Here is a 22365-nt window from a genome sequence, read left to right on the forward strand (position 1 = left end):
TTTAGTCCAGTCTCCATTATCTCACCTGGACTTACCCTATCCTAACTGATTTCCTCTCTCTAAGCCACTCTTCAAATAATCAGCAGTTTTCCTAATGTAAATATCTACATACCATTCAGCTCTTCAAAAACCTTTACTAAATTTCCATGGTCACTAAAATAAAATGCAAATGCCACCAACTTCCACAGACTTCTAGGCTTTTCACCAGAACAGAACTTCAATCTCTTTTATTCTGCTTCGATCTTAGTCCCAGTCAAGTCATTTTCCCCTCTCATCTTTCCCTCATTCAGCAAGCAATTAAGGTGATAGACTATATGCTGGGGGTTCAAAAAAAAATGGTGCCTGCCATCACAGAGTTTCCATTTTCCCAAAAGAATACAATATTTAGGGGGCAGCTAGGGGAGTCAGGAGGACCTGAGTTCAAATCCAGCCTCAAGACACTTAACACTCACTAACTGTGTGACCTTTGCGCAAGTCACTTAACCCCAACTGCCCTGTCTTCCCCCCTCCAAAAAAGACAAAACTAAAAATAAAAGAATACAACATTTAAAGAGATAAATACAGTCTAATACGTGAAGCGAGGGAATACTCATAAGTACGGGGATCAGGAAAGGCTGTCCACAGTAAGTGACACTTAAGTTCAGCCTTTAAGAAAGCTAAGAATTCTAAAAGGGCAAGATGAGGTGAGAGGCCATCTTAGTCACAGGAAGCAGTTTATGAAAAGATAGAAGGCAGAGGTGGAATGCTGAATTTGGGAAACCGAGGAAGCCAGTCAAGCTGGTATCAAGAATATACGAAGGAATAAATGTGAAAGAAGTCTGGAGGGGACAGCTGTACTCAGGCTAAGAAGGACTTTAGGAGCTGAGGGGCCGGCATTTTACCCAAAAAGCAATGGGGACTCACTGAGGATTCTAGAGCAGCTGAGACCATGGACCCAAAGCTATGTCATAAGTATTTATATTCACCTCTAATATTCCCTATTAGATTGAAATCTCTTTGAGAGTTCCATTATTTTTCATCCTTGTACTTCCAGTATTTCTCCCAATATCTGGGAAAGAATAAATGCTTAATAAATGTTTGCTGAAATGAATTCACCTAAGAGTGCTAAGATTTCCAGGAGAGGGCAGGGGTTGGACTAGAGGAGGGGGTTTCAGGGAACAAGACAGAGGCAGTTGTGATTTTACCATGGGTTATCTGCAAATGAGGAATTGTCTGTACAGGAAGTGGGTTTCACAACTGTAAGCTACAGGTGATTGGAAGTGTTCAAAAGTGCTTGCTTCCAGCCCAGATATAAAATTAATATCTTACTGTTTCTTCACAGTAGCCCAGACAGAGCTGCATGATGGGGCCTACTCACCTACCTGGTTAAAAATAAAGACTGTAAAGTGAGTAGGTTGGACTGTGTCATCACAATCCCTGTGGAACTCTGGTGAACCTTTTTCAGAATAATGTATTTTTTTCATTCATAAAAAGATGTAATTTTTTCCCCCATCCAAATTCATGGAATACCCTGAAATATACTCAGCAACCCCCTCTGAGGTCCATGGACCCCAGGTTAAGTAGCCCTGAACTAAATGATCTTTAAGGTTCCTCTGGCTCAAAAATGCCATGATTCTAACCACCTTTTCTCTACACACTATTATGCAGGAAAGGGGGTGGGGGGAGGGGGGAAAAGAGTGAAACTAAATGTAACCCAAAATTTAATCCAATTCAATTTAACAAGCATTTACTGAGTGCCTACTATATATCTCAGGTCCTGTGCTATGCACTCAGGATATGAAGACAAAAACCAAAGAATCTCTGTTCTTGAGAAGCATATGTTCTCCTGGAAGGAAACAAGATGTACACAGCTAAGTATACAGAGAGTACTAATAATTATGGGGATCAGGAAAGGCCTCATGTAGCTACATTTTGAAAGAAGATGGGGATTCTACTCTGAAGTGGAAGGAAAAGTTACTTGAAGACTATTTGGAGTTGTTTAAAATAAAACTTTCTCAGACCCTAAAATCCTTCTATCAGAAGGATATCTAACTCAATCAAGATCAATTTGTTGGAAAATCAGAGAGACCAAGTGAGTGCAAGACCGAGAGATACCTCTTTTTCCTCCCTACATAGAGAGAAAGTGGGGAAGAACTATCAATAAAGGCTTACAAGCCTGACCTGAATTTTTTGAAGACTCATAATTTAATTTTAAATAAATGGACTAGCAGGCTTACTTAGTTCTTAAAATCACTCCTTACAAGGTCTTTGAGGCATATTTTTCCCTTTAAATTACAGCTAATTAATCCCAGGTCAGAGGCAACTTTTGGACTTCTATCTGCAGTAATTCAGGGTATGGGCAAACCCAAGGAAAAATGCTACTAATAATAAAAGAGAAACAATAAGCACACATTGACTGGCTAAAACAGTGTTTTTGGTGCTTCATTTATTCTCATAATGCCCCCAAGAAAGAAGTGAAAAGTACACATGACTAAGCACATTTTGAACAAGGAGAAACTAAGACTTCATCAATGAATTATTTAATCAGTTTCCTGTTTAGTCTACATTATGCCAAACAACTTCATGGACTGGTTTTGGGGAAATGGGGGTGTTTTGTACTTAACTGTAAGGTTTTTTAACTAAACTCAAATGATTCAGCTAGTTGTTTTGGATCTGTGTGGACAGTTTAAGATATTTAAAGTACTTGATCAAAGTAACCCAGATAATCAGTGGCATGGCCAGAAAAGAACTCAAACCTCAGGGCTCTGAGGTGAGTGCTCCTTTCATAGGGCTGTGCTTAAATAAATGATGCCTGTGTAAGCTGTGGCCCATTCTAATTCTTCAAATACACTAAGCAGGAAGAGGAAGTGTGCCTTGAAATTAAATCAGAAATGTTTCCATGCACTGGCTCCCTTGAAACACCTAGTTGTTATCTTAGAATCAATTTACGAAGCAGAAAATTTGGCTTTCAGAAATCAAATTCTCAAAATAAAATGCTGCCATGAAAATTATTTTCTTTAATAATGTTTCCAATATTTGCTTAAAAACACAAAAGTGGGGAGAGGGCATTTGAAGACATCATCTTAGAAATACTGTGATCTAATGGGCAGGGATGAGCTGAGTCCCCTATCCCACAGGCAGAATTTGAGGGCTGCCTCATTTCAATTTCTGAGAGACACAGTCAGATCTCCTTTCCTCTGACTTTTCAGACAGTCTGTCTTGCTGGGATGGAATGAGTACAGAATACACCTGGCACAGAGGAATGTACTAGATGGCCACTGAGGGTCCCTTCTGGTTCTTTAATTCTATAAACAAATTCTCCACCTGAGCTCTGTGCACCCCTCTTCTGCTGCTGCTGAAAAAGATGACAGTTCTGCTGTAGAATCAGAGGACGTGGAGGCAGGAGAAGAAGGTGGAGGAAGAAGTGGAGGAAGAAATGTCCTTTGGGACCTGGTCACTATTTCTGCTTTGCCTCTGATCCCTAAACTGGGATTCAGAAAAACCACTTTAAATAAAGAAAAAAAAAGTTACATTAAGTAAGATCAAATGTCAACACCTTTGTCATTTGACTATTAACCCATGTATTTCAAACTCTTTCTGGCTCTAGGAGCCCTCTGTATTCTGGGCTATGATCTCTGCAGTTGTGTGAGCAGAACACCAGCTGAGAGCTCAAAGGCAGCCTCTCAGGTCTTCACGCTTCATGGACAAAAACAACAAGCTGGTGAGCTCTGAGGAGCGTCTTCGCCAGAGTTCAAATCTCTGATGAACAGCTCACTCCAACTCTAATTTTAATTTGTGGTTCTAATGAATGATATAAACTTTTATAGGTATCAACAAAGCTCAGAGAGGACCTAAATCCATTTCAGCACTCATTTAGCAGCTTCAGCTGTGTGCAATTAAAACATCAGCATTAAATGTTAGAGAATAAAATAATGAGACGCTTAAAAAATAATCTGTGCTTCACTGGGCCAAGCTCAACAGAGGTTTCATATGATCATTTATAAGAGCATAGATTCCTACCAACAGCTACAGCGTATTCCCAGAATTAACACCATCAATTCTCACACTCATTCTAAAAATAAGAATTTTTTAAAAGAGCACACAACAGAAAATTTTATATCTGTAATATGTTCATGAAATTTCAGAGAGCACAAATCAGTTGCTGCATTAATTGGCTCATGGTATGTGGGCAGCCTAACTGATTAAAAAGACAGTCCTGACTGATCAGGGGCCCCTACATGGAGCAGCTGCCTCCACACCAGTGAAAGAAGGGAGGGACATGTCAGTCATCTCACAGTGCTACCTAGGTTTGTCCTAAAACTTAAATAAAACAGAAATAAAAGGGGAAGGGCACAAAAGGGAAGGGGGCACAAAAGGGGAAGGGAAGAAAGGAAAACAAACTTTAAAAATGGTATGAGCATTTTATTATCACATATCCCTTAAAATGGAACACAGTACCCGAGTGTTTGCTCCCAATGATATCTGAAACTCAAAAAATGTAACATAAGAATGCAACAAGTAGCAGCTAAAAGGATAAATCATTACTGCTACCATTATAGAGAAAGTATGCTAAACCTCACAGAGAAGTCCACCTGGAGGAGGCAAGTGAGGTTCGGGGGTTTGCTCGCTTGTTTTTTGAATACCAAGTTACTTTTTAGCTTACTAAAACATGGAGAGAAAAGGAAGTGCTTATAGAGAACATGTACTCTGTTAAACTTAAATTTGAAAAGGATGAAAACACAGATTATACTTTATTTTTAAAATTGAAATGAATTTTAATACAGGAAATGAAGACAGCATTTTATAAATTTATAGCTCAAAAGGGACATTTCTATTTGGGGGAAGTCAAAGAGTGTTACATTTTAAGAGAGATGAAATGTTACAGCTTGTACACCAAAATTAAAAAATGAAATTAAATTAAAAAATGAAATGGTTACCAAGGTAATGCAGGTCAAGGGATCAAAGGTGAAGGGTCACACATTATTAAAAAGAAATCCAAAAGGACGTCTGCATCATGATCTCTGCAAAACAAAGGAGCTACAGTAAGTAAAACTAGTATCTTTATGAATTTAAAATCAAGTCTCTTGAAAAGAATCCATTCTGACTGAATACAGTACATTTTGCCTATATTTGTGTAGAGTCATTTTAGGTATAAAATTCAATTTCAATCACTTGACACTGGGAATTTTTGTTATTATTTACCTGCCCTATCATGTTCTCATTCAAAACAGCTTTAATTTGAAATGACTGGAAAGGGCTAGCCTTTCAGATGGACCCTTCTCTCCCACTTCCACCACACCCTTCTCTGTAAATGGCAGTGTCTGATCTATCAGACACTGCCAATATATCAGAAATAGAATTTGGTCAAAGTATAGTGGGTCTTTTCTTCTCCTCATGGAATGGGTTCCAAAACTGAGGATTTTATTTTCTAATCTGTTTTGTTTGAAGAAGCTGAATAAAGTCCCCATTATTAAAACATTCAGCACAACAATGTTCTAGAAGTCAGCAATAAAGTAATAAATGATAAAATAAATTTTAACTATATCAATTAAGATCAGTGATCTCATACTCAACTTTCAATGCATGAAGGAAAAAGATGTTTCTCAAGTAAAATGATTTTTCAATTCTCTTGGAATTATACAGCATTCATAAAACTTTTAAAATTATCTACAAAGAAAAAATCTCTAATAGGTTATACTTTATCAAAAAAGTATAAATTTATTAATGTCACATTAATAAACTTTCATTTCTGAACATTACTAATTAGAAGGCTCAAAAAGTTCAGAATGTGCCAAATCAAGAGGAAATATATAACTAACTTGACAACAGCAATAACAATAGAAAATGAAACATTTATTATTAAAAATTTCAATTACTTATTTCACTAGCAAATCAACCATAAAGTAAATAACATTGATAATAAAAAAATAATCTTTAATTGTCATCTGAAGATTAAACGTTAAGTCAAGTAATTTTTTTTATTACTCTGAAGTATAGTTTTATTAGACACATATAAAGTACATGATACCTTTTAAAAAGACAGAGTCTTGAAATAAAGTCCACTTTCCTTCTAACTTTCACATAGATTCTTTGTTCAGAGATATTTCACATTTGAGTTTATTCAGTTAGAATGTACTTCCAAATGAACTTATATATTAAAATATAGACAAATGTCAAAATACATTTTACTAAATGGTCTAAAAGGAGATCTGATAGCTTAGAGCAATCAATAAAGGAACAAACTCTGTAAGTCAAACAGATTTTTTCTGAGATTAGATTTTGTTAAAATAACTTGCAGAATTTCATGCATTGGATACAAGTAAGTTACTGCCTTGAAGCTACATTTCTAAAAACATGACTTTTTGTTTTGCATAGCTACTGAAAAGTAAACTAGCATTTCATTGCTGTGGAGTGCTCATCTCACAGTGAAGCTGTCACACGTGTATTCATTGCTGGGAGGCATGCAAGCAATTCTGAACACCACAGAAGGAATCAATACCCCATCAAAAGCAACATAGACACTATTTTAGAAGGAACATTATTTAGTCATTTCAGTGTATTTGTAACAAGAGGCAAGAAATCAGGGATGTGAGCCTAGTGAAGTTTCTGATTTCAGTAAACTATTTGTTACTGAAGGAAAAAAACTATAATTCATTTCAGATGAAGCATCTGAGCTGTACGTTCCCCCACCAAAATGCAATTATTTTGCATTTATACTTTGTTTGTAATTTATGCTTCCCAGGGCAAAGACTATTTCGTTTGGTCTTTCTATCCCCAGCACTTGGTACCCAGTTTGGTTCACGGTAGACAAGTAAGAAGCATTTGCTGATAAACAGATTTATAGATTGATTATAACCTTGGGCATCAAACACAAAGCTATTTTACTGATTGATATATAAATGAGAAAAAAGTATCAATTTCTTCTGGACAATAAGATTATAGATACTAGGTACCTTAAAACAGTCTTGAAAATGGTTTTTAAAAATACTCACCACAACCCACAAAAATGTGTACTAGCCCACATTTTCCAGAAGCCTACCTCGGCTTTGTTCCAAAGATAGATGATGCTTACTATATATACCTTTCAACCCATCTGCAGCCTACAAATAAGGATTTGTTCTATCAAAAGCTAAAGATATTACTAAACAAATCCCCACAAAACAGTCTATGGAAATAAAGTGATTTGTTTATTTTTTAAAAACAAAAACAACACCTTCCTAGCTATGCAAACTTTGGAGGTGCCCTGCAGCACACTGCAACATGCTTGATGAGCCTGCACTAAAATGACTTAGACAATCTTGTGAGTCAGAGTTTAAGAATGATTTCAGCTGATAAATGTCAACTAAGAGCCCTTTTCCAGGTGAACTTTATGTTTGTGATGCCCCTATTTCTTTGAGGCCCCTCAGCTTATGTACCCCAGAAGATTCTAAGATGCTTGAGGTCAAGGGCTGACTCAGTTTGATCTCATTTTGTGCATCTGATGTCTCTCCCAGAGTACCGATTATATAGCTGTTGTCTAATCAAAGTTTGATTTCATTTAGTTTAAAATGAAGAGACCTAGAAGAACCCAGGCCCTGATTTAAATTAGGAAGAAATTAGTAAAAGGATCTGGAACACCATTTAATGATTTATCTGGGAAAGACAGCAGTGGAAAGCGTAGAGTCAAGAACAGCACTGCTGAGGTTCGATGTTAGTCTGAGGATGAAGGGAGGCTTCCACGGCTCATTCAGCAGTGAACAAAAGGAGGTCGGTCTACTTAGCCACAAGAGAAAAGACACTCAAGAGCACTCTGGCATTTTGCTTGAGAAATGTGCGCCGCGCCCCCCCCCCCCACCCCCCCCCCCCCCCCCCCCCCCCCCCCCCCCCGCCGTCTCCATATGGAAACAGTGTGTTCAGCAGGTCAGGACAAAGTGTCTTTCCCGGCCTTGGGCCATGACTGACAAGGTGCCTTCTATGCCCATAGGTGACCGAGAAGTCACATCAACTAAGCCAAAAGTTATAAGAAAGGTGTTCAAGACAAGTACAGCTTGAGCCTTATTCTTTCCCCATCAATCATGCCCTGGTATGGCTTTGTACTTTTGTAGGCTTTCAAGGAAAAGTTAGCCTAACCTTTAGTGGGAAGAAGGGAGAAGCCAGTGAGGGGAGGGAGGATCCCTGGAAGATACTGATGCTATCACAACCTACTTCACAGGACTACTGTGAGAATCAAATGAGATAGTCATGCACAGAAAGCACTTCATAAACCTGAAAGTACGATTATGTCACCACACACACGTGTGTAGAAAATGCCACATACATGTAACATAACACACACATGTCCACATGGGCAAACAAATCTTTAAAAAGCACTATAGCACTATATAAGTGGGAATTATAATAATATTCCTCCACCAAAGTCCAACTTCAGTGTCAAGGCATAAAGGTGACGTCGGGTTTTTGCAGACTAGGCCACAAGCACGGATAGGCCCTTCCAAGCCAGAAGGAACTGACACACAGGCCAGGTGGTAACAAACTCTATGCCAACTGTCAGAGGAGCACAAGAGGCAAGCCTGAATTGAAGGGGCTCCTACCAGGGTGAGGAGTCTATCCAGCCACAGCAGCTCTCAAGACTGTTTACCAAGTCATAGTAATTTGACATACATAACATAGTAGTAACATAGCAGGCTCTGTGACTTGGATAAGGGGAAGGCACTAAGGGAGAGGGATTTGTTGTTGTCATTGTTTTGTTGTTCAGTCATTTTAGTCAGGTCTGACTCTTCAGGACCCCATTTCAGGTTTTCTTGGCAGACCTACTGGAGCAGCTGGCCATTTTCTTTTTCCGGCTCATTTTACAGATGAGGAAATTGAGGCAAACAAGGTGAAGTGACTTGTCTAGGGGGTCACACAGCTATTAAGTGCCTGAGGCCAGATCTGAATTCAGGAAGAGGAATCTTCCAGACTCCAGGCCCAGCACTCTATGCACTGTGCCACCTAGCTGCTTCAGGAAGAGGAATGGAAACCCACCAAAATCACCTATGGCTGAAGGTACTGAAACTCATATGCAAGTTATATAGTGTGTGTGTGTGTGTGTGTGTGTCAGACCTGGTGTCAGGAAGACTCATCTTCCCGAGTTCCAATCAGGCCTTCAAAACTTACAGCTGTGTGATCCTGGGCAAGTCACTTACTCCTGTATGCCTCTGTTTCCTCATCTGTCAAATGAGCTGGAAAAGGAAATGGCAAACCGCTCCAGCATCCTTACCAAGAAAACCCCAAAATGGGGTAACAATAAGTTGGACACAACTGAACATGTATATCACACTTATTGATAAGTCAGTCACTTAGAATAAAAATAAAATCTTTTACAGCTATTCCCTGGATGAGAAAATTCAAACCCCACAGGCAATGCTTGCCTAAAATCTAGTTAACTAGTTCAATCAACAGGAAATGTTCAAGGGGGGCTCAGGTTCAAATTCATCATAAAACATTCTCCTTAATTGAGTGAAGAATGAAAACTACAAGACTACATGAGTTTACTTATGAGTTAGCCAACTGAAACATAGGTTTTACTTATATCTCAATCAATCCAAGAGATGCAAAAAATAACTGTTTCATGGAAATTCTTCTATGCATAGATGCTTAAAAAGCTTCCCTAAGCTCTACCATTCCCCTCTAAGATTCTGTTTGGATGTCTCATTGCAGTGCAGATAATCTGGGGCTCTGTGTGCCAGGAGGACAGATTTTGGCAGATCCAGTCATGCTGGAAAGGCTTCAAGTACAGATCTGGAGACGGGCTGTGTATCTGTTATCAGAGGACCAACCGAGCTAAGCTCAGAAAGGTTCATCAACAGATGGCCACCAGATGATGAATTATTTTGCCCACAAAACTAAGGAAAATCACCTACTAAGGAATGAAGGGATAAGTGATGTGCATTGGAGGGTATGCCCATGCAAATAAGAATTAGAAATCATTTTCTGTACCAAAGTACATTTTACAAATATGTTTCTAATTAACTCAATTTGCTAAGGATCAGTATATCACTTGGTTCACTTGTCCAATCAATAAACAAACCACACACAAGGCAATTTCTGAAAAACGTGAACCACGTTTAGATAGAAATTTTAGATAGAAATTCTGTTCTTTTCATTTCAAGTGGAGTATTTCCAAAACTAACTACTTCTTATGCCTAGGATAAGCCAGGGAGAAGGACCAGACTTGTAATTTTATTGGTATAGGAAATTCCCAAGAGAGGAAATTTCCTCTACCAATGCAGGCCAAATCCTCCTCCACATCTTAGAGTCTTAGTTAGGAGTGGGGTCTGGAGACCCGAGGGAGAGTTCACAGGCTGCCCAGGGTCAGCCCCAAGAGATGACCCGCTGTCCAGGGTCACAGAGCCAGTGTGTGCCAGAGCTGCCTACGGCTTGAATCCAAGGCTTCCTGACGCGAAGGCTTGCTCACTCCCCATTAACTGATTTGATATGAAACAAATAAGAAAAATCTAAAATTAAAATTTCAAGAGAAATAAAAGAGGAGATGGAAGGAGAGAGTTAAAGAAACCAAAGCAGGTAGCTTCTTTTATATTTTGCTAATCCATTACAGAATGGCCATCAGGTAAAAGCTCTGATCTTGACTTTTGAAAAACTAAACATTATAAGTAAACTCAGTACCTAAAAGCAAAAATTGTCAAGTCAAAGGTCATTGCAATGGCAAGTATAAACAGACTTCTGTCTTAATTGCTAAAAGCATTTTACATCTATATAGCATCAAAAATGGCATTTCACTAAATAAAAAGCACACATTGATTGCACTTTATTATTAGTGTTTCTGCTTTCAAGCATGTCAAAAAATCTGTATATGTTGTTAATGTACTGTTTGTGAATTATCAGTAAGTTGAGTCGAAATGGAAACACATTTATTATCTGCTTTGTATCAAACACCATGCTAAGCCCTGGGGATACAAACAGAAAATCAAGGCTTTTCCTGCTCTCAAGGAGATCCTCTTCTAACTAGAGGAGACAATACATCTAGGAGGGGCCGTGGTTATGTTATGTTCAGGGCAAATGGAAAGACCCCAGACAGGAAGGATCTTAGAGCGTACTGCAGTAGAAATGAGAAGGTGAGGAGCAGCATCCATCAACACCAGGGGAACCAGGCTGTGTAAGGAGGGGTCACCTGAGAAGCTCTACTCAGCCTCAGGCAATGTAGTAGGGCTGGTCTCTTTGCCTGCCAAACTCTGCCTATATTTTCTTTATATGTGGCTGTTTGCATACTGTCTCCACCATTACATTGTGAGCTCCTAAAGGACAGGGACTGTTTTTGCCTCAATTCATATGCTCAGCACTTAGCCCAGTGCCTGGCACACAGCAGACACTTTATGGTTTCTTTTCCCCAAAAATAAAAACTATCCACAAGTACACCTCTCCATCTACCTCTCATCCCTTCAAAAACACACTCAGAAATGAATACATACTCATCCATGGTAAAGAATCTAATGGACTGCAAATTCAGTTTACCCCCTCATACAGCATTTCATGCCTGTTTTTTTCCCAAACAAGGGTTCAAAGTTTCCAAACTATATGTGAAGCAGGTCAAAAGCACAATGGATAGGGAGTGGCTAGGTGGTGCAGTAAATAGAGCACTGGCCCTGGAGTCAGGAGGGACCTGAGTTCAAATCCGGCCTCAGACACCTGACATACTTACTTGCTGTGTGACTTTGGGCAAGTCACTTAACCCCAATTGCCCCCCCCCCAAAAAAAAAGCACAGTGGATAGAGCATTGGACAACGAGTCAGAGAGAACTGAGTTCAAACCCCACCTTAAACACTCATTAGCTATGTAACCCTTAACAAGTTGTTTAATGTCTGCCTCAATTTCCTGATCTGTAAAATGGGGGTGGGGGTGTTGTGATAATAATAGCACCTATCTCCCAGGGTTGTTGTGTGGATAAAAAGAGATAATATTTGCAAAGCTCTTTGCAAATCTTAAAGCACTATATAAATGCTGGGTATTATTATTATGTCCTATATTTGATTTCTTGTTTACTATGCATGTTAAACTTTGCTTTAGTCTATATTTGTGATTTCTTCAGCATAGAGAGGTCTCAGGCAGATGAGCAACCACCTGCATCTAATCAGTGCCTCAGGCGCTTGCCTTAGAGAACTGCCTGGGACACCAAGATGGTAAGTGATCTGTCCAAGGTCACCCAGACAGCAAAGTATCAGAAAGAACCTAGGTCTCCTTGATTGCAAAGTTAGTTCTCTATGCATTAGACCACACAGCCTCTCATGGTGATTACTATGATATATGTAGCAATCCAAAAGATAAATATAATTGAGAAACCATAAATATGGAAATGAAGATAATGTAGCTATCGTAAAAATACTAACTTTTCAAGGAGGAATGGACCTTAGAAATCCATCTAGTCCAACCCCTCCTTTTACAGAAAAGGAGATTTGAAGCCCAAAGGGAAGTGATTTGTCTAAGGTCTCCCACAGAGAACTCATAGTGGGCCAAAATCAAAACCCAAGTCTCTTGACCCCTTAATTCCTCACCATCTTCCACTGAACACCCAGAAGCGATTTTGAACAGCTCACCCCTAGTCAACAAAGCCCAGAGGCTCTCTAGTAACTCCATGATCAACTATAAAATCCCCTCTTGGGCTTTTAAAGCCCTCCACACCCATCCTCTTCCTACCTTTGCAGTCTTCTTCTACTTTATGCTCTCCAGGTACTCTAGGATCCAGCAACAGTGGCCTCCCTACTGTGCCTCCCACACAACACTCCAGCACCCAACTACAACTCAATTTTCAACTGACTGTCCCCCCAGGTCTAGAATTCTCTTCCCTCCTGGCTATTCAACTCCTAGCTTCCTTCAAATCTCTGCTAAAATTCCACTTTCTAAAAGAAACTTTTCCCTAGTCCTCCTTTAATGCTAGTCAAATCAAGTGAACAAGCTAAGCATCTAAGAGATAGGCACCACATTGTGTCAGGCATTGTGCTAAGTACTGAGGATACCAAGAAAACTAAAAATAGTCCCAACCTCCCCAGCGCTCAGAGCGCAGTGCCTTCCCCCTAAGGTTACCAGTAGGTGTCTTGTCTGTACACACGTGTTGACATGTGGCCTCCCCCATCAGACTGCGAGATCTTTGTGATCATGGGCTTTGCCTTGTTTTGTATGCCCAGTAACTGGCACACTCCCAGGCTGGCACGCCTCCTCATATTACCCTAAGTGTCTGCTTAACTGTCCCTTAATTAATTAAGTTTCTAAAATTCCAGGTCCTAACAATGGGTTCCCCATTAATAAGGTTTTAATCATAGATCCTGTACAGTCTTTAAACAATACATTTGTCAGGTATTTTTTTAAATATTAACAACCTATTAAAAATATTAACTGTACTATCATAACCTTTAGAAACATACTTTATTATGGCAATATGATGGAAAATTTCATACCAGAAAGCTACTAGGAGTTACCCTCTAAATTCAATTAGCCTTTATTTACCAACATCACTAATTTTCCTAACATTAAGACCATTTTTGAGATGACCAAGAAAAGCACCTTTAGATTACCATACCATGTGAAACAATGAATATAAAGAGTACAGAGAAGCAGGGGAAAAGACACAAATGTGAAAATGAGGAAAACACACACAAGAACTACAACAGTATATGCATGGGAAAGAAGAAACAACAGCAATGGTGTGCTATGTAATCACAGCCAAACACGGCCCCAAAGAAAAGATGAGAAAAGGTGCCTAGAGGAGGGAGCCGCGGGGAGGAGGCCACAAACCGTCCGGCTTGGGGTATGATTCTCTGAGGAAGTGTTAGGGTATTTATATATTTGGAAATGAAGTTGATATAAAAATGAAATATATCAATAATTTTTAAAGCATATTCACATTGAGAAAACTACTTCAAGCCTTTTATAAAAACTGACTTACTTTCAAAGCCATATTTTGATATATTCCTTTCAAAGCTTGTTCAAATTTGAGAAAATAAAATACTGTGCACCCCAGTAATTGGATCACTAATTGTCAATATTTATTGTGTGTTTCCTATCAGACAAGTAAAAGAAATCTCATATCAGAAAGCAAATGCTATTAAGTCAGAGGGCCTTCTATTAAGTCACTGAGAATCAATTCTCACTTGAACAACATGAGACTTCCCTTTTAAGGAGAATTTGTATTCGAGCTTGAAATTGATGACTGCATTATAAAATTGATCTAATTTTATTTCACTGTAATGATACCAATATCACCCAAGATAAAAATCAATCAAGTATTTACTAAACTTCTACTAGATTTCCAACCATACACTGAGCAAAATACAAAAACACCCCTCACCCAAAGGTACCTTGCCCTCTAGTCAAAGTGTAAGTGTTAGACTGTATGGGAGAGATTAAAAGAGCAACCCAAGGTCGTAGATGAATAAGACCTAAGGGGGACAGAACTCACACTCCTGTGAAGCAGAATGCACCATAAATACACAAATCAATCTCAAGGATTTAGGAAACCTCTACTCTGTGTCAGGCAGACCTCATGCTAAGTCCTGAGTATATGATGACAAAACAAAATAGTCCTTAGCTGCTAGGACCTGATGTTTCATAGAGGAAGACAAATCAGTGTATCTGGCAACATGCACAGAATATGCACAAGACTAGTTTAAGGAGGGTGGGACAGGGGTTCACTGGTAACTGAAGAATGGAGGAAATCAGCAAAAGTTCCCTGGAGAAAATGGCGCCCAAGATGATTCATGGAGATGAGTCAATGGGGATCCCAAAAAATGGAGGTGAGAAGGGACTGCATCCCAAGCATGAGAATGAGCTGACGCAAAGGCACAGAATAGAGGGGGAGGGGATCGATGCAGCAGGTGATGAAGAGCTCTAAGGGTCAAACAAGGTTTATGATTAACCTCAGAAGGAACAGGGAACCACTGGAATTTACAGAGTAGTGGGATGGATATATCAGAGTTGTCCTTTATGAATATCACTTTGCCAGCGGTATGGAAGGTAGACTGGAGCAGGGAGATCTGAGGTGCAGAACAAACAAGGCTAATTCAGGAGTTTAGGTGAGAGGGGGTTAGGGCCAGAAAGAGGGTGGGCAGCCATGTAACTGACAAGGGAAAATGAGTGAGGGAGATCAATAAGATAAATGTTGCGGAGAGAGAAACAAGAAAATATGGCAACTGAGCGGATCTGTGGGATGGCAGAGAGTGAAGAGGCCAAGACTACAAACTAGAGAGAGGAGAAGGGTGGTGGTACCCTTGACAGAAACAGAGATATGCGGGAGCACTTAAGGAAGAGAGCTGTGCTCTGCTCTCAACATGATGACTTTACCTACAGAACATGTAGTTCAAAATGGCTAGTAGGTGGCTCAGAATATGAAACTGGAGCTCAACAGAGAAAGGAAAGTTAGTTATGCAGATCTGCAAATCCTCTACCTGCAGATGACAAATGGACTTATGAAAACTGATAGGTCACCAACTAAGAGAGCAAAAAGCTTCCCAAAAGGCCCAAGAAGAATAAAAGGAAAAAATTCTGGACTATCCCCCTCCCCCAGTTAGCAGGCAGGACATGATGAGACAGAGAAACATCAAAGTCTGGAACAAGGGAAAAGCCTGACCTGGCAGTTTTAGGGCAGTGGTTTGAATACTACATTTTCCACTGACTGCCAGTATGACCTTGGGCAAGTAATTCAGCCCTTTTGGGGCTTTGGCTCCACATCTATAAAATGAGAGTTTCCAGCAGTGAGGTACAGAAGACTGATCAGCAGACTTGGAGTCAAGAAGACCTGAGTTCAAGTCCAGCTTCAATTACTACCTAGCTGTGTGACGAGTCATTTATCTCTGCCTCAGTTTCCTCATCTTTAACAAACTAAGTGCCTACCTTCCAGGGTTACTGTAAGGGTAAAATGAGATCTCTGTCCAGCTCTCTGCAAGGGTTATATAAGTGTTAGCTATCACAGGCTCTGAAATCCTGCTGGTTCTGGATCTATGGTCCTGTCACTATAATCTGTCAATAAGGTCTGAGTACAGAATGACACATCAATCTCCTCTCCAACCCTCATCTCCCCAATGAGGCTTACCTTCTAGTACAGGAGATAAAACATAAGACTAATATTTGAAAAGATAACACGAAAACACAAAGGGTTTTTTTTTTTTTAACTCAGAAGAGGGAGTACTATGTTATATTAGCTCAGAAGGAAAGAAATCCATGGCTTTATGGATATAATGGAACTTGAACTGGGTCCTGGAACATTCTAAGTTCAAAATAGTGGTGGAAACATAATGAAAACGACATAAAAGCATGAATAAAGGAACTGCATTAGGAATGAAGGAGGAGTAAGCCAGAAACAATGAGAAGACAAACCAGTCTGGAGCAAGAGTGCTTTTGTTGGCTGAACAAGAGAAGATCATTATTGATCTGAGCTCTGCCACAGGTAGATGGAGGACCCTAAGTGGGTTGTTTGATTTCTCTAGGACTCATCTGTGAAAGGAAAAGAGTTGGGCTATAAAGTCTATTTCTTTCTAACATTTTATGAATCTTGAGGGGATATGGTGAAGGAAGCAGCGGATAAAGCTCTGGCCTGAACTCAGGGAGACCTGAGCTCAAGTCTGACCCCAAACACATTATCAGCTGAATGAACCTGGCCAAGTCACTTAACCTCTGTCTGCCTCAGTTTCCTCAAACATAAAGTGAGAATAATAACAGCCCCTACCACACAGGGTTGTTGTGAGGACAGAATGAGGTAATATCTGTTAAGTCTTTATAGCAAAGCACCTAGCACACAGCAGGTGCTTAATAAATATTTTGGTTTTGGTTTTTAAAGGACTGACTACCGTGAATATTGAACCAGTAGGGTATATATTACAAGTTAGGAAGAAACATGAAGAAAGGGGAACGTTTCTAGAAAATTAATCTGACAACCATTAATGTACAAGAGGGACAGACTAGAGGCATGTACTTCTACAAATAAGTCTTGAATATATGCATGTAATTTTTTAACATATAAAACAAACTTTTAAGTGAAAGTATATCTCCTGGCTACATAGACTTCAGTGAAATAGAACTATGTGCCAACAAATTTGAGAAAAAAAAAGCATTCAACATCTCAGCTTCTGAGTGCTAAAGACTGCATAAAAATGCATAATTCCCTGCAAATTATTTCTTCTATTTTCTAGTTTTCATACATTTGCTTTGGAGAACACAGCTATAAACAGGGAAAACCTTATAAAATGTATTTATAAATCTTTCAACACATAAAAATACTTCAGTCAAAAAAAAAAAAAACACCACCACAAGAATACCCATTACCCTCATTTTATATAAAAGTTGCAAGATTTGTTTATAAAGGTTTGGCTATGGACTATATTTTGTCAAGATTACATATATTTTTAAAAATACCAAAAATGACTCAAGAAAATTGATGAAAGACACTCAGATATCATAGCTCTGTAAACTTGCCAAATAGAATTCATAAGACAACATGAAGATCTGGTCTAAGAAAAGAACACTGGTTTTTACATTTTTAAACTATAGGAATAATTTACAAACTTATTTAGAATTAAGCACTTATTCCTACAATGATTAGACTTCTTAGAATAACCAATCTCAAAACTTCAACCTGGGAAATCAAAAGGTACCAGTCAAAAGATGAAGAACCAGCTGGTTAACCATTAGATTGGGAGCTCCTTGAGGGCAGGAGCTGTCTTCTTCCTCTTTCTGCATCCTCAGCACTTTGTACAGTGCCTGGCACAGAGTAGACGCTGAATAAACGTTTAGTGAATTACAATCTAATCCCATAAATACAACACCAAAGCAGAATGACTTAAGAAAGAAATAAACAAGACATCAGAAGTTATGAGGTCTGTTTTTCCTTACATCATTAATATCTACTCAGAAACCCTTCAAGATCAATCAATAAAATTTATCTAACACCCATAAGGTGCAGAGCACTATGCTAGAGTCTGGAAGAGGAGCAGAGTTTAAATGAGATGTAATCCTAGTCCTTATCACATAAAAGGTAGATAAAATACCAACAAAGAAAGCTGTATTTCACAATCGTGCATGATAAAGTATACTAGAGAGGTGTAAAAATGCTAATGTGCAGTCTTAGGGGAAATAATGATGCATAACTCAATCCCACAAGGTAACAGTACTAATTATTTGAAACTAGGATAAAGAACGGAAGAACTGAAAGCTTTGAAGAAATAATCCTGGTACATATCCATAGTTACTTTTTAGAGAATGCACAAGGTGAGACCATACAAGGTATTCCAAAGCACTGTTTAAGCTATAATAGCTTTGGGACACTCTGGGTATAAAATTTTAGAAAAAAAGGGAAGGCGAGTTATCAAATGTGTATTTTTTACAAGTTATGCTCCTAAAAAGTTTTCTATAAATCACTTTTTATAGTACTATTTCCCTAAGTATTTTATTTTCAGTTCTGATTCATTTCCAACTGGCCATGGCTCCTATCACTTTACTTCAACTCTCTTTTTAGCTCAGAAACACTTAACTATTTAAAGAAGGTCCTGAAGAATCCTGAGGACTGTGAATAATCTCCAAATTTTCTATTTTGTAAGAGCCAGATATCATAACATTAGATGTAGTTGTACATTTTCTTATATTTCTAATTTTGTCCAAACTGATACAGATAATCTAAGACAATTTTCATGAACTATCACAGTTATTTCACTAAGCCTGATAAGCAACATGGTCCATTCACATATGAATTAATAAGACATTTTTATTGAGAAATAAAATTTCAAACTAAACTTACATTTCTGACTTTTAAGGTACAATTAGTAATAAATTCAAAGGAAAAAAAGAAATTACAGTCTGCTTTTTTTTATTAACCTGTATCCCTTTAAAAGATGTCGTTTACATATTAATTTAGTTCTGATTATCAATTGTCATAAAGATGAATCAAGCTAAGGACTTATTTATATACTTGCTAAATCAAGAAGTGATTTGTTCCTCTTCTGCAGCTCAGCATTCATATTAAATTCAAATTTTAAAAAAGACTAAATGACTTTCCTTCTTAGAAAATTAAGCATAAAAAAGTCAGATTATGAGGGCCTATCACAAAGGTTAAAGTAGTCGAGGCTCTTTAGCTTGGTGAAATGAAGGTTAAGGGTTTACTTCATAATTGTCTTCAATTATAATAAGAACTACTTTGATTAGTTTTCTCCCTCTCCATTCAAAGTCTGAAAAGATTAAATGTGAACTCAGCTTATAGCAACAGAGTTTGGTCAGACATAAAGAATTCTTCTATTAAAAAGCTTGGGTATTCTCCACTCCTGGAGATTCCTCTTAAAACTGTAGAAACAGGTTCGCCTTTAGATAAGTTGGGTGCACACCAGGGCAAAACTGAACCGGATGACCTCTTGTGGTCCTTTACGGCTTTAACATGTTCAGATCTTCAAATACCAAGACAACTCCCAGTTCTATGAACTAACACTGAATTCAGCTCTTCTGGTCGGCAGTCAGAAATCAGGGATGAGATGCCTTTTCCTCACTTAGGATGGCACCAGGCTAAATTAAAGAGGCACAATGATAGCATCAAAACTTATAAGTAAGAGTAGCAGACACAAGCTGAAGAACTGTCTTTCCCTATGCTGGTGAGAAGGGAATCAACTGCTCATTTTGGCTGTTGTTTTTTCACATGAAGATCAATACATCAATATCAATACAAGATACATCAGTATCATCATTTTTACAGTTAACAAAAGACAATGTTATAATACCTGTCAAACATCCATAAAATGATCTTTAACGATGTGAAGATGTCAGAGTTCATAGTACAGAATTTCTCTTTATCACATAACTATTTTAACTAGAACTTTGCTAAACAGAGCTCTGTAATGTAAGTGTGATTAAATACTCAAGTAGATATGTGATTTCATCAATTTGGATGTTCCTTCTAGAAGCAATGAAGTCCATCAGCCACTACCTACCCTGTACAACTCTTGTCTATGACCTCTCAGGAGTTTACCACAAGGGGTGCACTGAACATGGCCACTCCTAACACTGTGAGGATATTGATGAAACATTGCATCTGTCCACATGTTGTCCCTCAGAACACTTTTCTTTGTATGCCCAACATTTAACACAGTGCCACCTAACTTAATGAATATTTGTTTAACTGATCAGTTCCTCTTCTCTATCTACCCTACATTTTTTTAAAAAATACATCTTTTACTCCAGTCCTTCAAAGTTCCTTATTTGTCATATGTTGTGACCTGCACCTTTCATATAAAAATCATTTTAAATATCTTGGAGAAAGTGGTATTCCGTCTCTTGCAGCTATCTACCAGCAAAAGAATATAAGTATTAAAAAGGGCTTTCCAAGAGGCAGCAATTGCAGAGGCAAAAATGTAGCAGTGCGACATGGGAGAAGGATGCGGCCACTGGGTCGTGCTGACTTGGGTTCTAGTTCTGCCTCTGACACACCCTAGTGTGTGACCCTTGGCAAGTCATTCAACCCCTCAGGGCCATAGGCCAACTTGATAATGTTCTCAATTGCACAGCTGCCATGTGATTTGGAAAAGAGAGTTTTCTCACCCAGGAATGCCCTAAACAAAATAAATTTAAAAGGTGGGTCTCTTTTTCCAGAAGTTTGGAGTCAGTCAGTAAGTCAGTAAGTATTTGGCACTTACTGTTGATGAATAAACAATCAATCAATCAGGCAGTATGCTAAGCACTGGGGATACCAAAAGAGGCAAAAGACAGCCTGCCCTCAAGCGGCTTATAGTGTAATGGGGGAAACAACATGCAAACAAATATATACAAAGCAAGAAAATAATTAACAGAGGGAAGGCACTAGGACTAGGAGGGGTTGGGGAAGACTTCAGGTAGAAAGTGAGATTTTAACTGGGGCGATAAGGAAGCCATAAGATTAACAGTTGGAAAGGAGGAGGGAAAGTGTCCCAGGCCTGGGAAGCAGAGCTAAAAGATGGAGAGTGTCATTCGTGGAACAGCCAAGAAACCAATGTCGCTAGATGGAAGAGTGCATAGTGGGGAGTCAGGTGTAGGAAAACTGGAAAGACAGGAAGGGACAAGGTAATGAAGGGTTCTGAATGTTCAACAATATTTTGTATTTGATCCGGGAGGTGAGAGGAAGCCACTGGAGCTTACTGAGAGTGAAAGAAAGGGAGGAGGTATGACATAGTTAGACCTGCCCCTTAGGAAAATCACTTCAGTGTCTGGCTGGAGGATGGATTGTAATTCTGAGAGACTAGAGGAAGACAGACCCTCCAATGGGCTGTTACAGTAATCAAGGTATGAGGTGATAAAAGGTCTGCACTACAGAGGTGGCATTGTCCAAGGAGGGAATGCATATTGAGGACATGTTGCAAAGATGAAATTACAGACCTTGGTAACTGTGTGCTAATGTTAGGATAAAAAAAAGGAAAGGGTCATTAAAGGAGGCTTGAAATTTCGTGAAGGCAATCTAGTTAGTTCTTCTATTTATTTTGGACTCATGATGCTATCCATTTGTGCTATATAAACAGATATGGAGAGAGAAAGAACAGATATAAATATAGACAGAGTTTAATATATGTATACACATACAAATGCACAAGTCCTATTAGATTGTCCAGCAAAATGCATGTCATAATCTGGACGAACAGACATATTTCGTCCACTTGTTTTTTCTCATGTGGATGGTCAAGTCAAACTCTTTTAAACGGTTATAGATCTCTTCTAGGAGGCTCTGAAATGTCCTGAAATGGCTGCTTGATGCAACCAAGAAAATGCCATCCACTAACACAAGCATCTAAAGGTTCTCACCATCCATAAGGAATAATCCTGAAATTCAATTCTCACATAAAATCTCATAAAAATATGGTAGCAAAAAACATAGCTCCTTATTTTATGTCTCATCAGATATTTATTATGTTTATCAATTTATGCAAAACAGCAAATGATGAACAATAATAGCAAAGAACTTCTAGCATTATCAATTACTAATACACCTATCAATTTTTTAAAAGCTTAATACCTTTAAGAGGTGTGACACCCTAAAACCAGTTATCCACCATCCTCCACACAGAAAGTGATCTGACCATGTTACTCTCCTGTTCAACAATCTTTGATGGCTCCTTGTTGCTTCTAGGACAGAATATAAGCTCCCTGACCTGACAATTAGTACCTTTAACAATCAGGGTCCTCCCACCCACCCCCTGCATTCCCACTCATTTCATATGACTCTTTCCACAATCAAACAGACCACCCTGACCCCCATGCCTCTGTAGGGTCTGTTCCCAATGCCACAAAGGGCCTCTCTTCACTTGGGCCTCTTCCAATTCTTCACCTCCACTCAGATTCCAACTCCTACAGCAAGGGTAGCTTTTCTGAACCCCAGGTATCAGTGCATTCTCCTCCCTTCTGAAACCACCTACTGTCCGC

General features: G+C 38.9%; 1 protein-coding gene across 14 annotated transcripts in view; it reads right to left on the reverse strand.

Annotated features, from left to right (window-relative positions):
• LOC138154518 (calmodulin-binding transcription activator 1-like) overlaps positions 1–22365 on the reverse strand; it is a 175367-nt gene that overhangs the window by 69729 nt on the left and 83273 nt on the right. For 4 of the 14 annotated variants that reach the window (XR_011166624.1, XR_011166628.1, XR_011166623.1 and 1 more), the window contains 2 exons: positions 4917–5000; positions 3304–3484 (listed from right to left, as the gene is read on the reverse strand). The exons of 3 other annotated variants lie outside the window; for them this stretch is intronic. Coding sequence is in view for 1 of the 11 variants with exons in the window: in XM_069079397.1 (XP_068935498.1) it covers positions 4992–5000 (9 nt within the window). In the remaining 10 variants the exon portion in view is untranslated. Of the gene's footprint in view, positions 1–2973; positions 3485–4729; positions 5001–22365 lie in introns of those variants that run through there. 7 more of the 14 variants (XR_011166627.1, XR_011166626.1, XR_011166620.1 and 4 more) reach the window with 4 other exon arrangements.

Source organism: Petaurus breviceps, unplaced genomic scaffold (assembly GCF_028583685.1).
Source record: "Petaurus breviceps papuanus isolate PSGF00001 unplaced genomic scaffold, PetGlider_PUasm1.0 91041, whole genome shotgun sequence".
Taxonomy (NCBI): Eukaryota; Metazoa; Chordata; class Mammalia; order Diprotodontia; family Petauridae; genus Petaurus; species Petaurus breviceps.